The following is a 12693-nucleotide window of genomic DNA, read 5'->3' on the forward strand; positions in this document are numbered from 1 at the left end:
GCCTTCAGCTGAGCCCACAAGTGAGGCTGAGGCCACACATGCCATAGGGCCAGGGAAAATGATGCCCTGGAATCTCTTTGGCAGGCAAGAAGACAGCCTGTTTGAACAAGTTCAATACCACCCAAGAACACAGAAGGCAACATCTCTGTGATTCACCAGAGGTGCCAGAACATCCCCCTGGCTTGCCAGACAGAGCAGTGGCCATGAGGATCCAGGGACAAGCCCTCTCCAGGACACCTCCACCCAGACTAGCTACTCGCCCCGAAGTGGCCGGCTTGAGTATGAAATGATTTGACTGGCTATTTCCAGTTCCAATGACAGGAAAAAATAGATTAAAAAAAGATAGGAAATCCAGAGTTCCATCATCCTGTTTCAGCACAAGTTGCAAGGCTGAGGAAACATCCAGGTGATTCATTGGAGAATGGAAAGTATCTGATCTTATCTAAAGGTGAAGTAAGGGATCTGCGGGCTGGGGCTGCTGCCTTGAATCCTTCCAATTATGTAAAGACAGGCAGTCCTCCTGCTGCTCCAGAAGTTCACTTGCAAAATTCAGTCGCTTGGCAAGGCAGCCCATTTCCCCAGAGCTATGATGCTTGGTGCTGATGTTGCCAGCTGGCCCACACAGTCCACTTAGCCCACAATCCAGTGGTTCCTGGACTTGGGGATTTCATCAACCAGTTTTTGTTTTTATTTTGAATTGGTTTTTAATTGGGAGACTGAAGTAAGATTGTTGATGTTTTGTTTTTCCAAGGAAAACATCTTTTTTAACTACCATCTAATATCACCATCATTTTCTAAAAGAAAGAACATTGTCTAAAAGAAAGAACATTTTGGCACACACACACACAAAAACTGAAGGATGGGACGATCTTTTATATAGAATAACTTTAAGCTTTACGAAATGCTTATTATTACATTTGTCACTTGGAGAGGGCAGTCGGGAAAACTCACCGTGGGCTGACATTGGTGCCCACCATCACAACCTGCCTGGAGTTGAATTCCAACCCCACTGATCAGAGCTTTAGGGGAACAGGCCAGTGGTCTTGGGGTGGATCCTGGTATAGGTTAGGGTACCACCTGTATAAAAACTGTCACTCAAGTCTGATGCTCCTCCTGACTGCCCAGCTGGTGGCTCACCTCCCTCCCTGGGTTGATGTCCTCATGACATCTGTCTGTTTTATCAGTGGTTCCCAATCCACCACATGACTAGAATCATCTGGACTGGAGCTTTTCCAACTGCAGACTCCCAGGTCCCACAGTCAGAGATCTGGTTCAACAGCTCCAGGATGGGGTCTCTCGGTCATCCGAATTTAGGCACCTCAGACCAGTGCCGCACCACTCAACCCCACGAAATGAGTGACCAGAAGCCGTCAGCACTGCATCCTGAAAAACAGAGCTGGGAACAGGGCCAGAAGGCAAGGGAACCCAGACTGAATGGAAGCACATGGGCCACCAAGGGAAAACAGCGCTGGTGGCAGGCTGTGCTGATGCCAGAGCGTGGAGCTGGGGGACTGGGGGGACTCTCCACGTTCATTGCCAAAGTGAAAGGCTCAACTGGGAGGGGACAGACAGGGCAGCAGAACGTGAGCACGATCTGTACGTTCACAAGGAAAGGGTCTTGCTGTGGGGAAGCTTCTTTTGGATGTTGCCTGGCTTCTACCTTCCGCCGTGGCCTCTGCAATCTCTCAATACTGTCATCCTCGTCCCCTGCCTCCGTGCTGGTCCCCTCACCCAGTCACTCGTCATCAAACGTCTCCACCCCCATCCCTGTGCCATGCACGCAGCCCAGGTGCTCAGCCGGCATCTGATGACTGTACTGAGATGGGCAGGAGCACTGGCTGGACCAGGGGGCTCCTAGTGATGGCTCCATCCAGCCCTCAGGAAGACCAGCTGCAAGAAAGAACCAGCGGAGTGTGAACGAGCACAGAAAGCGCCCATCCCTGCGCCTCCAGGACACCACTCCCCTCCACCGTCTCACCCGAGCAGCTGGCTTCAGAACGAGGACACTGCAGTACTGTGGAAATTCCACTAACAATATCTGAAAATCCATGTGGGGCTTGAGGGGACTCATTCTTGTCGAATGACTTGGGGACAAAGTCTTGTGAGCTTGCTAGGCCATCGGGCCCTGCTGGCCTCTCTCAGCCAGGCTGGGTCATTGCTCTCTGATGAGGTCACGTGGTCCTGCAGATACGCGTAAAGAAGGCCCCGGGCCAAGGCCGTGATTTCGTGGTTGCAAGCCTCTGACGGTGATGGTTCCTCTCCACACACGAGGCTGCCACGTGAAACAGGGTACAAAGCTCAGAGGCGTGCCCTGGTGTGGGTACAGGGGCACAGATGTGCTTGGGCTCAGGGACGCACAGGCAGAGGCGGCCAGTGATGCCGTGCTGGCTCCGGGCTGCACCCAGGACTGTTGTAGTTGATCTCCTGTTTTGATCTGTGGTCTCACCCACTGGAGGATGTGGATTCTGCACCTTTTCCTCCTTCCACCCGAACAGAAGCTCTTTAGGATCGGCCCTGGTCCTAAATTAAGACTTTATAAAAGTATTTCTGACCTTTCTCCACAAGGATCCCGATCGGAAACTGGGAGGAATTAGCACTTCCTTGGGACTTCATCTAAACAACATCCCATGTTTGTTCTAACAAGCTCTGGAGGGCATTTGGTCACATGATCTTGCTTTATGGGGCTTCCTGTGGCCATGTGACCCCCCAAAGCTGCTGTGTGCCAAGCATCTGGTTTCTTAGCTAATGTCAAGCCCTCAGTGGGAAGAATTAATTGGACCATCTTAAAATACAGACCACGAGAACCATGGATGGGAGGGAATACATTTACTTTAAGTATAAAGGTTTACTATTATTAACAAGTTATCACTATTATTTACATGTTTATAAAACAGAAATAAAAATGACATACACATTTGGTGCCAAAAGTGGCTCATCCAAACTAACATCAGTACAAAAATAAACTTTCGAGCTACGTGTTTTTAAAATAAATGTCATTGAAACGGTAAGGGGAAAACAATCTGTATCAGTCATGGGTTGAAATGCAAACATCATCACAGCAAAGCAGCCCGGGGGACAATGACACCAGTGCCTGCTGGAAGAGCCCCTACCCCGGTCTGGCATTCTCGCAAGAACCCAAGGAAACAAAAGGCAAACGTACAAGTTATGTTCCTGAGCTACAGAAGCTTAGAGCCTCTAAACTGTTGTGAATTTCTGCTACAGAGGATCCGGGATGGGGTTTGAGCTGATGAGCTTTCACTAATGGCATCAGGACATGGTACCGTGCACGGAAGGGAAACTAAGCCCGCTTGTGAAGCAGAGAAACCCTGTGTTAACAAAGCACAGCACACATGGGTCCTCTCTGTCAATCGCCAAGCCTCGCAAGTCTCCTGACCGCTGACAAGTAGTGACACGGGCAGAGGGAAAACAGAAGCTGCTTGGTTTGGGGGCCCCTGTGCCCACCAGACACGCCCCTGGGTGATTCTGACAGAAATCCACCATGTTTCCAGGGTCTCAGGCCTTCATAGATACACGCTTGTTCACACCTGGCCGCGGACCTCAGTGGTCAACGGAGCCGGGACCCCAGCAGGGAAAGCAAAGCCAGCCCAGCAAACCCTCTGCCCGCCTCCACGTGGTGCTTCAGCCTGCGGCAGCCCGCTTTCCTCCTCGTTCCCCACAAAGCTGGGCCAGGACTGCGTGCCTGGTGGCAGTGGCACGCTGGGCCAGGGAGGGTGCTGGGTGAGCAAAGAGCGCGGGCCTTCCAGCCCCCGAGAGGCAGGATGCCCTCCCAGGCACAAACTCCTCTGGGATCCCAGTGAGGAATGCAGATGCTGAGGGGTGGGAAGGGGCTGTGAACGGGCTGCAGCCCACTTAAGAGCCGATGAAGGGTCCACAGGAGCCGACACCAGCTCTCCAACCCTGGGGCGGGGTCGGCAGAGTGGAGGAGAGGGCACCAAGCAGCCCCTGTAGCGGCAGCCCAGCTCTGCTCATTGGTCCTGGACCTTGGCCCTCTTGGCTTTTAGGGACAGGTGCTACAAGAGAAGAGAAAACGTCATCGCTGGGGTTGGTCAGACAAAGGAAACAGACTTCAACGTGGTTCCCACGGAAGTGACCAAATCAAAGCTTCCATCTGGCCCACAGCTTCTCAGTAAATGCCCTGCCCCTCAGGCAATAGACGAAAAAAGCCCAAGTGACCAAAAAAGGAAACCGGCCTTCAGTAAGCCACACAGCCCGAGGTCAGGCCACCCTGGCTCAACCTGGGCCCCCGGGGCTCTGCGGGCAGCTGTCAGTGAGACGCGGCTCTCCCTCTACCCCAGGCCCCCCAGCCAGCACTGCAGCCCAATATCCGTGCTACTCTGGGGCCTGGGCTCGGGCCACAGATCACCTCGCGTTTCCTAGAATTTCTTGAGAATGGTCAAGGGAAGGTCTTCTCCCCTTAGGAACAAAGAGGTCAGCCAACTAAAGTCAGGTACCTGAGCTCGAGGCCCTACTCTCATAGAGCCCTGCGCAAGAGTGGGGAAGACACATAGGAAAAGGACACTTCCTGGTGACACGTTTTTCTTTTAGAAATGTCACTCTCTACCAGTATAAATAACCCAGGAAGCATAACATTATAATCATGGGCATCAGATAATAGGACTGGGGGAGACAAGTATTCTTTACACTCTAAAGTAAAGCCAAAAGCGCTAGAAATCCTAAAATATGCATTTGAGGCAGGCAGTATAAACGGATGATTTCAATAAAGGTCCTCTGTTCACCAACTGAGGTATCCCTGATACCCCCTTAATAATCATAAACCAACAACCAGGAGATATCCCAGATGTGCTCCCCTAACATGCAGCAGGATCTTCACATGAGGAATCCCCAACCCGCCGACTGCCAGCAGAGCAGGACCGCCAACCCCAGCACACTCTGTGCCCAAACCCCATTTCTTAGTGCAACTAAAATGGCCTCAAGACACCCATCCCCCTCGCCGACAGAGAACTGCAGGCCCTGAAAGAATGCAGGTGCAAAAGAAGACGAAGCACCCCACCAAGCACGACAGGATGGGTGGCCGAGTGAACGGGACACAGGTAAACGAGCTGCAAGAAGCCACACTTTCTAACCGCTAATGCCCAAGAAAGGACCAGTATGGATTCTTGCAAAGGCCCTGGTGAAGAGGGATTTCCCTAGATTCCAAAGGTATCTCAGAATCAGGAGAAAAAATGTAAGGACTTGAAAGGCAAATCTCTGAACAGGTCCCCCTGTCCTTCCCCTCTCCAGCTGTGGGTCTTCCTGAATTTCTCCAACTTCCCTCCTCTGTGCACTTCACCTGACATGACCCCTCCCACTAATGGTAGACACCCACAGCCTTGGCTTGGGAATGGGGGGTGAGGTCATCATGCCTGTGGGACCATTTCTGGTGCTCATTTCTGAGGAGAATGTTGAGTATAAACAAAGCTGACTCTGGACCATTTCAGGCCTCTTTACAGGGTGAGGGCAACACTCTGAAAAACAGTGGTAATGGAAAGTCCCCAAAGATGCCAGGAACAGAGCCGGGGAGGACCTGTGGGCTGTGCATGGTTGCGAGGTGCTACACTGCTCAACGGAGGACCATCCACCATACACGGGCAGCCACTGGAGAGCAGCAGGGCTCTTGGAGAAATCAATCCATTTTGGAGAAGTTAATAGCAGAAGTGCCTTTGGACTGTTTAGTTAGGGAGGGACCAAGTTTCTTGGGGTGTGGGAAGGGTTGGGGCCCTCGCCTGTAAAATGAGGTCATCGACCTAGGTGATTTCTGAGGTCCCGGCCTCTCTAAAAATACTCTGATCACAGGCAGTCATCAGAGTGGAGCGGAAGAGCTGAAAAACAGGCGTTTGGAGAAAAAAGACAAAGCTGGCATTGTCATTTTCTCCAAAATTCTGGGGCAGTCTGCTCTTTAACTTTGTGTTCGACCGGAACTGTCATTTTGACTCCGCTTCTAGGTTAATTCTGTTCTCCAAGAGTCTAACTGAACCCGAGGCCACTTCAGAATCACCCTTCTCTAGGTGCCTGATTCCTGCTACTCTAACAAGCACCCTCACGGTGCACCCTTCTCCCTAACCTCTCGTCTGCATTTCTAATGGCTGCTCTTGGACTTCTGAAGTCTGCTGCTTTCCACCTGAGTGGTTTGTTGGAAAAAAGATTTTATTTCACTTCAGGTTTATTCTTATCAGCCCAGTGCAGCAGAGACAACACACCGTGTTTTTCTCAGTCCCTGCAGTTGATCTCTTTTCTAGCTGAAATATCTGGATGAGGATACGTGAAGAATGATGCAGGTTTGAAAGGTTTTTCTGTCATATTGTTTAAGATTTAAATATCATACGGTTTGAAAAGGACAATTTCCCTTAACATTGCTGGAGGGAGAGGGATGTGAAGATCCTTCCATTTATAGGATCACAACTCCCATGTTTTGAAGCGTTGAGCAAGTGAAATAAACAAGCGAGGCAGGACCTGGAGAGAGTCACTCACCCACCGCAGGCAGCCAGCCATTCCTCAGCCCCTGCTGATTGCTCCCAGGCAGTAACTCAGGCTCAGAAACTCGGCAAATTGAACATTTCTTTCAAGAGAATCTTGAAATCCATATTTAATGTGAAATCTCCCAATTTTAAAATATACCAATCAAGCCAAATTTTGGTGTGAAAACACGGTAGTCTGGTTACAGCCTTGATGAAGTAACAGGTTGTGGTTTCCCTTCTGTGGTAAACAATGGTGAAACTGGACAAAATATCTGAAGCAATCATTTTCAGGCACTGGGTAACAGCACAGGGCTGTAATCCTTGAGAGGAAGGAAACACTCGAGGTGAGCTTTATAGTCATCCCAGCTCTCTGCATGGCCCTCCAAACCTTGTCATAGGGAAGTGAACCCTTAAGAGAGAACAGTGTAGCTGGGCAGAGGGAACACAGATCAGAGTTCAGAGCTGCTAAGCCAGCTGGAATCTGCAGGACAAGGCATCAGAAAGGAGGAGTTCCGGAACCCTACATAGAGCTACCACCCTTAAGTCTTTGGCTGAAAGCTAAGCTGCACATGTGAAGGCCAAGGTTCCGTAAGGCTGGCAGAGACTAGTTACTGGGGAGTTGTGACCTGATATGGAGATTTGGAGGTTTGTACAGTGCTGGAGACACTGGAGCTCTGACCAGCCAGAGTGCAAAGGCATCAATGAATATCCTAGGCATTCAGTTGAGGCATCAAAAAGCCCATGTCTTAGGAGTAGGGCTGCTCTAGACCTGCCTGAAAAAGACTAAAATCAGGCCTTGGTGGAATTAAACTGATCTACCAGTACGGTCTACTAGGAAAACCCTCAATATTCTATAAATACAATAAAACCAGCTTTTCACAACAAAGCACCTATAATGTCCAGCATTCAACAACAAATTACTAGACAAGAGAAGCAGGAAAATGTGACCCACAACGAGGTAGAAAAACAGTCTAAAAGCACAATAGATCAGAGATGACAAAGATGCTGAATTAATGGGCATGTCTGCCGTGGAAGAAGAGCATATACCATATACACGGCGATGTCGAAGCTCAGCATCTCGCACCATGTGTTTAAACCGCCTCGGGTTTAAGCTTGCACATGTGTTTACCATCTGGGCGAGGCAATCCTCATCAGAAAATATTTGTGCTGCTTCCTGTGAACACAGTCCAGTGTGACAGAACTTCTTTGGAAATGGTTTAGAAGAGCAGAGGGAGAGAGAAAGAGCTGAAGATACATTCTCTTTTTTCGTCGTGTAAGTTGGAGGGACTTATGTTTAAATGCGCTTCACCACGAGCAATGGTATGGTGCTTTCACCCAGAACGGTCTGGGACCATGCATGGTAATGGTCTTTCACCCTATGTACCATTGTGGGGTGGGGGGAGGGGACAGCAAGTTTAGGACATTAAACTGGAAAATAAATGTGTATTTAAAAATACAAAGAGGCAGGTAACAGGTGGTTCTGGGGGACAGGCTAGGATCATTCCTACCGTTCCTTGTTGATAGAAGTGAGGAGCCAGCTCCAATAACCAAGCAGATTCGATGGCGGTCACATCTCTCATGTAATACTTGGAGGTTTGGATAACTTCATTGTAGATAACCCTGAAACAAGAAGAAAACATGAGCTAATTTCCTATATCTTATGATGAGAGTCAGAACCACAACGATTAGAGATGATGCGTTTTTTCCCCTTTACCTTTAACGTGTTTCTATCTACTCTGTGTGCCAGGCACTACACTAAACAAATGCATTCATGCTGCTCACTTAAGCCTCATGACCTGAGTGGTGGGTACCAGTGTGTCCATTTTACAGAGAAGACTCTAAGTCCTACGTGATTTCCAGGACATCTCAATTATCAGCACAGGACCCTCTGGATCCTTATGCTTTTATTTACAGAACTCTGAACAGAGTCTAATGTATTAGAAAATGCAGAAATAGAAGCAAAGGCTCACTGATTCTGAAAGGAGCTGGGAATTAACTGTAAAGAGACACAAGAGAACTTTCTAGAGAGATCAAAGTATTCTATATCTTACTAGGAGTACGGGTTACGTGGGGAACACAGTTGTCAATACTCTTCCAATCTATATAAATTACACTTCTATTAAAAAAAGGCTTGCCTGAGGCTGAGGTAACAACACCAAAGAGCCAAGAAGGTAATTTAAATCCCCAGATTTTAGGAGTGCATATATTAATATAGATATCAGTTTCCAGGGACTTCCCTGGTGGTCCAGTAGTTAAAGACTCTGCACTTCCACTGCAGGGGGCATGGGTTCAATCCCTGGTCGGGGAACTAAGATCCCGCGTGCCATGCCATATGGCCAAAAAAAAAAAAAAAAGATATCAGTTTCCAGAGCAAGTATTATCTCCTCCCTGAAGCAGCCAGCCCTGACTCGCTGGCACATGAAGTGCCACCCTCAGCCACCTATCTAATACACCCGTCTATCAAAGCCTTTCTCCCCAGGTACTGGAACCCATCTGTGTCTGTCAGGCTGTGGGCTGGGACCTGAACTCCTCTCTGCACAACTGCGCCCAGCGCAAGGACAGAGCTCCTAGTCCGTGGGTGAACGTGAACGTTTGCTGAGTGGGTCAGTGAGCAGAGGAATAAGACCACTGGCTTAAAGGGATCCTTGATAGAGCAGAAATTCTACAGCTGATCACAGTAGAACAAAGTCAGCAAACGTGTACTGGGAGCCTGTACTCCAGGCGCTGGGGACCCAGAGACGAACAAGAACTAGACCTTGCCTTCAACACGCTTACGAGACAGAGGAGCAGGAGGGGGCTTACCAGCGGGGCGGCTTCTCTGCGTAGAGGACCGACGCAGGGTGGATGTGCAATTCATGATCGTCACGGATGGTCCTTGGGAAGCAGAACAATTTTGTCTCAAGTACATTTTAAACACTTACAGCAAGACCTTCCCACAGACGCGTTTAACGTCATCAAAAATGTGTGCAGGTTGTACTTCACACAAACAAAACTATTCTCTCCATCTTCTCTTGTGCCCTTTATGATCCCTCCCCCACTGTCACTCTAGAAATCAAGAATAAATCACGCAAAAAAGGGAGAAGAAAAGCAACACATGGACATTCAAAAAAATAACCGAGAAATACACTGCTCTGCCTATGTTTATGTTTATCTTCTGTAGGTTCTCTTTCAAAAATTTCCTTGAGGACAGAAATAATATATACGATTATGTCTATAAACTTTTCTATTAAACAAGGTTAAATAGTAAAGACTGTCTAATGGGGGAGACTATAATAGGAGGAAAAAAAGAAAGCTCAATATTGGACTATCCACTTCTCTGAGATAATATTTCAAATTCCAACTCAGACTTGATTCAATTTAATTCAAAAAAATATTTACCACGCACACAACTATTGGTAAGATGAGCTCACAAGAGAACCTTAATGGATTAGGATGCTGCTGCCCAAACCATAATTACAGAGCGCTTCTGTGGGTGCCAGGGAACTATGTGTCAGGCAAGTGCCTCAAGGCCATGACCCAGCTCATCTCTGGCGCTGAAATAAAGCCAGCGCCTGGGGTCCTGGCTGTCCTATCAGATGACTGTCACTGAACTTTGTCTCAAAGGGACCAACCACCGCGAAGCCTATTATGTAGCCTGTATTTTTGTTGAGGACACTGGTGAAAGAATTCTGTAAATGCTAGTAGAAATTGCTAATTAATACTCCTGAGGAGAGCGGGGCAATCAAATGACAACAAAATAACGGCACTCACTGGAGAAGATCACAGGCCTCTCCAGAGCTGCCTCAAACAGGGACCACTCATCGTTGGGAGGGGGAGCTCATACAATGGGCAACAGAATCATGATACTGATAGGCTAGACTACTTGGCCTGGAGTAACAAACAGAACACACTAGAGACAAATGTAAAGTGCTACACTGAGGATCAAACAGTCAGCTACTAGGATGCTAGATGGAGGAGACCGAGCTGCCAAAAAAAACAAAGAAGCCCGGGCTTCCCTGGTGGCGCAGTGGTTGAGAGTCCGCCTGCCGACGCAGGAGACACGGGTTCGTGCCCCGGTCCGGGAAGATCCACATGCCGCGGAGCGGCTGGGCCAGTGAGCCATGGCCGCTGAGCCTGTGCGTCCGGAGCCTGTGCTCCGCAACGGGAGAGGCCACAACAGTGAGAGGCCAGCGTACCGCAAAAAAAAAAAAACAAAGAAGCCCAATCCAACACTGGGCTCATTAACAAAGCCCAGTGTCCGGGACGGGACATCATGGTGACTGCAGGATCACAGGACTGTCATATGTTCTGAGAGGAAAAAGCTAATGACAATATATGGAGGAGATGCAAAGACAAGCTGGGGAGAAAGCCTTTTGACTGCTCACTTATTAAAGAAGAGATCGTCATGATCACTGCGCTTTAAACCGGCTACAATGAAGTTATGAGACTAAAACGAGCTCAGAAAAGACAGACTAAAAATAACAATTCAAAGAAATGGAATGATTCAGTTAGAGAAAAGAGGCCTAAACTATGTGTTAGCTTTTACCACATTTGAATATACTAGAGGTTATCGGAGGGCATCAATGCTCAGTGATTTTTCTATGCCTAGAAAATGGAACTGGAAGAGACAGGCTGAAGTCTGTAGCAGTGGGAGGGGTGGCCAGCACATGAAGAAACACTTGCCAACATTCAAATGTGGCCACTATGTATCTGGGTGGCTGCAGTTCTGCAGATCTCTAAAAACATCAGGAACTGCCCAAGGGCAAAAGTAACTTCTCTAGGAAAGATCTTTAACGGTTCCCTCTGGTCCTATTATTCTCTGATTAGAATGGAAATATTACCAGCTTCCAGACTTGTAACTGTCATCCTCCTACACCACGGAGATGGGCTGAGTATGAGAATCATTTCCATAAAGTTAAGACATTTCACTTAAAGCTATACAGCTAACCTCAATGCATCTTTAGAAAGAGGCATGATACAAATAAAGAAAAATGATTTAATTTCTCTACTTTCCCTGCATGTCACCTTGCTATGGGGTTTGGATTATTTTTAAGATTTCAATGCCTTAAGTGACTTCACAAATGACTTCACAAAATATCATGTTACCTATAAGCTCCAGTAGAATGAAACCTCGCGGCATTTGCAAAAAATCCGGAAACGATGCACCTCAGAACCGGATCTGGATCACCTACACAGGTAGCAAAACAGAGTGATGGATGAGACTTCTTCTGCCCTATGCTCTGTGTGCTCAGGCCTGTGCCGTGAGGCCCATCCCAGGCTGCTTCGAGCTACCTCACAACCATCTCCTGGACGGGTCCCAGCCCCACGCTTCCCAGTGCTGGACACCTGCCCTGGCACCATCTGTGGAGGTCCCCACCCTCCCACAATGGCCGCTGAGGGAAATACGCTGGACTGTTCCCTTAACCTGGGGCCCCCAACCCCTCCCCGGGCCACAGACGACAAGACCAAGGCTGAGCACCAGAACCTACAGAGTACTCCACAGGCTGGCCAGTGACCTCGGAACTCCCTTTTAGGACAGCAGTTTGCAGGAATGATGTTCCTTCCGTAAGACACAACCTGGGACACTAACACTACAATATTATTTCTGTGATTATAGCTACAGTTTGTAATTCTTCAAAATTTTCAAACATCTCATTTTAATTGGTGGCTGTGTTGCTACAGTAAACATCTTCCAAGGATAAAGCCTGCCCATTTATTAGATGATTTCCACAGGATATATCCAAATTATTGTGCAAAACGATAATGTCATCTATATGGCTTATGATATATATTTCATCAATTCTAAGACCCACTCTTTTTTACACTTTAACTCACTGAAATCAGGACAGCAATTGTATTATAATTGGCAGCATTTTTTTCTTTCTTAGTGATACATAAAATAATGGTGCGTCTTACAAATGATGGTGTCTTGGATCCAATAAAATATAGTACGTTGGTAAATAGGTTCCCAAAAGGTGGTATAATTTACAAAGCCATCAACAATGTATGAGAATGTCGGTTTCACTGCATTCTTACCAGCAATGTTCTAGCAAAAAGGTACCCCTTCTTTAATTGTACATTTATTTGATTACTGTCTACATTTCTTCTTTTGTGAATTTTCCATTCCATTCCTTTGCCCATTTATCAACTTGGAAACTAGTGGGTTTTTTTTTTTTCTTAATATGTTAAACAGGGAATTCCCTGGCGGTCCAGTGGTTAGGACTCTGTGCTTTCACTG

The 12693-nt window shown here is 47.8% G+C and overlaps 1 protein-coding gene across 4 annotated transcripts in view; it reads right to left on the minus strand.

Moving 5' to 3' along the window:
- Window positions 1–268: 268 nt before the first annotated feature.
- DHX35 (DEAH-box helicase 35) overlaps window positions 269–12693 on the minus strand; it is a 69873-nt gene continuing 57448 nt past the window's right edge. For 2 of the 4 annotated variants that reach the window (XM_081257370.1, XM_081257369.1), the window contains exons 19-22: window positions 11562–11643; window positions 9279–9350; window positions 7985–8096; window positions 269–2272 (exon numbers count right to left, since the gene is read on the minus strand). In XM_081257370.1, coding sequence (XP_081113496.1) covers window positions 2153–2272; window positions 7985–8096; window positions 9279–9350; window positions 11562–11643 — 386 coding nt within the window. In that variant the 3' untranslated portion in view covers window positions 269–2152. The other 2 variants (XM_081257371.1, XR_014017675.1) reach the window with 2 other exon arrangements.

This window comes from Mesoplodon bidens (assembly GCF_964165515.1).
Source record: "Mesoplodon bidens genome assembly, chromosome: 15".
NCBI classification, from domain to species: domain Eukaryota; kingdom Metazoa; phylum Chordata; class Mammalia; order Artiodactyla; family Ziphiidae; genus Mesoplodon; species Mesoplodon bidens.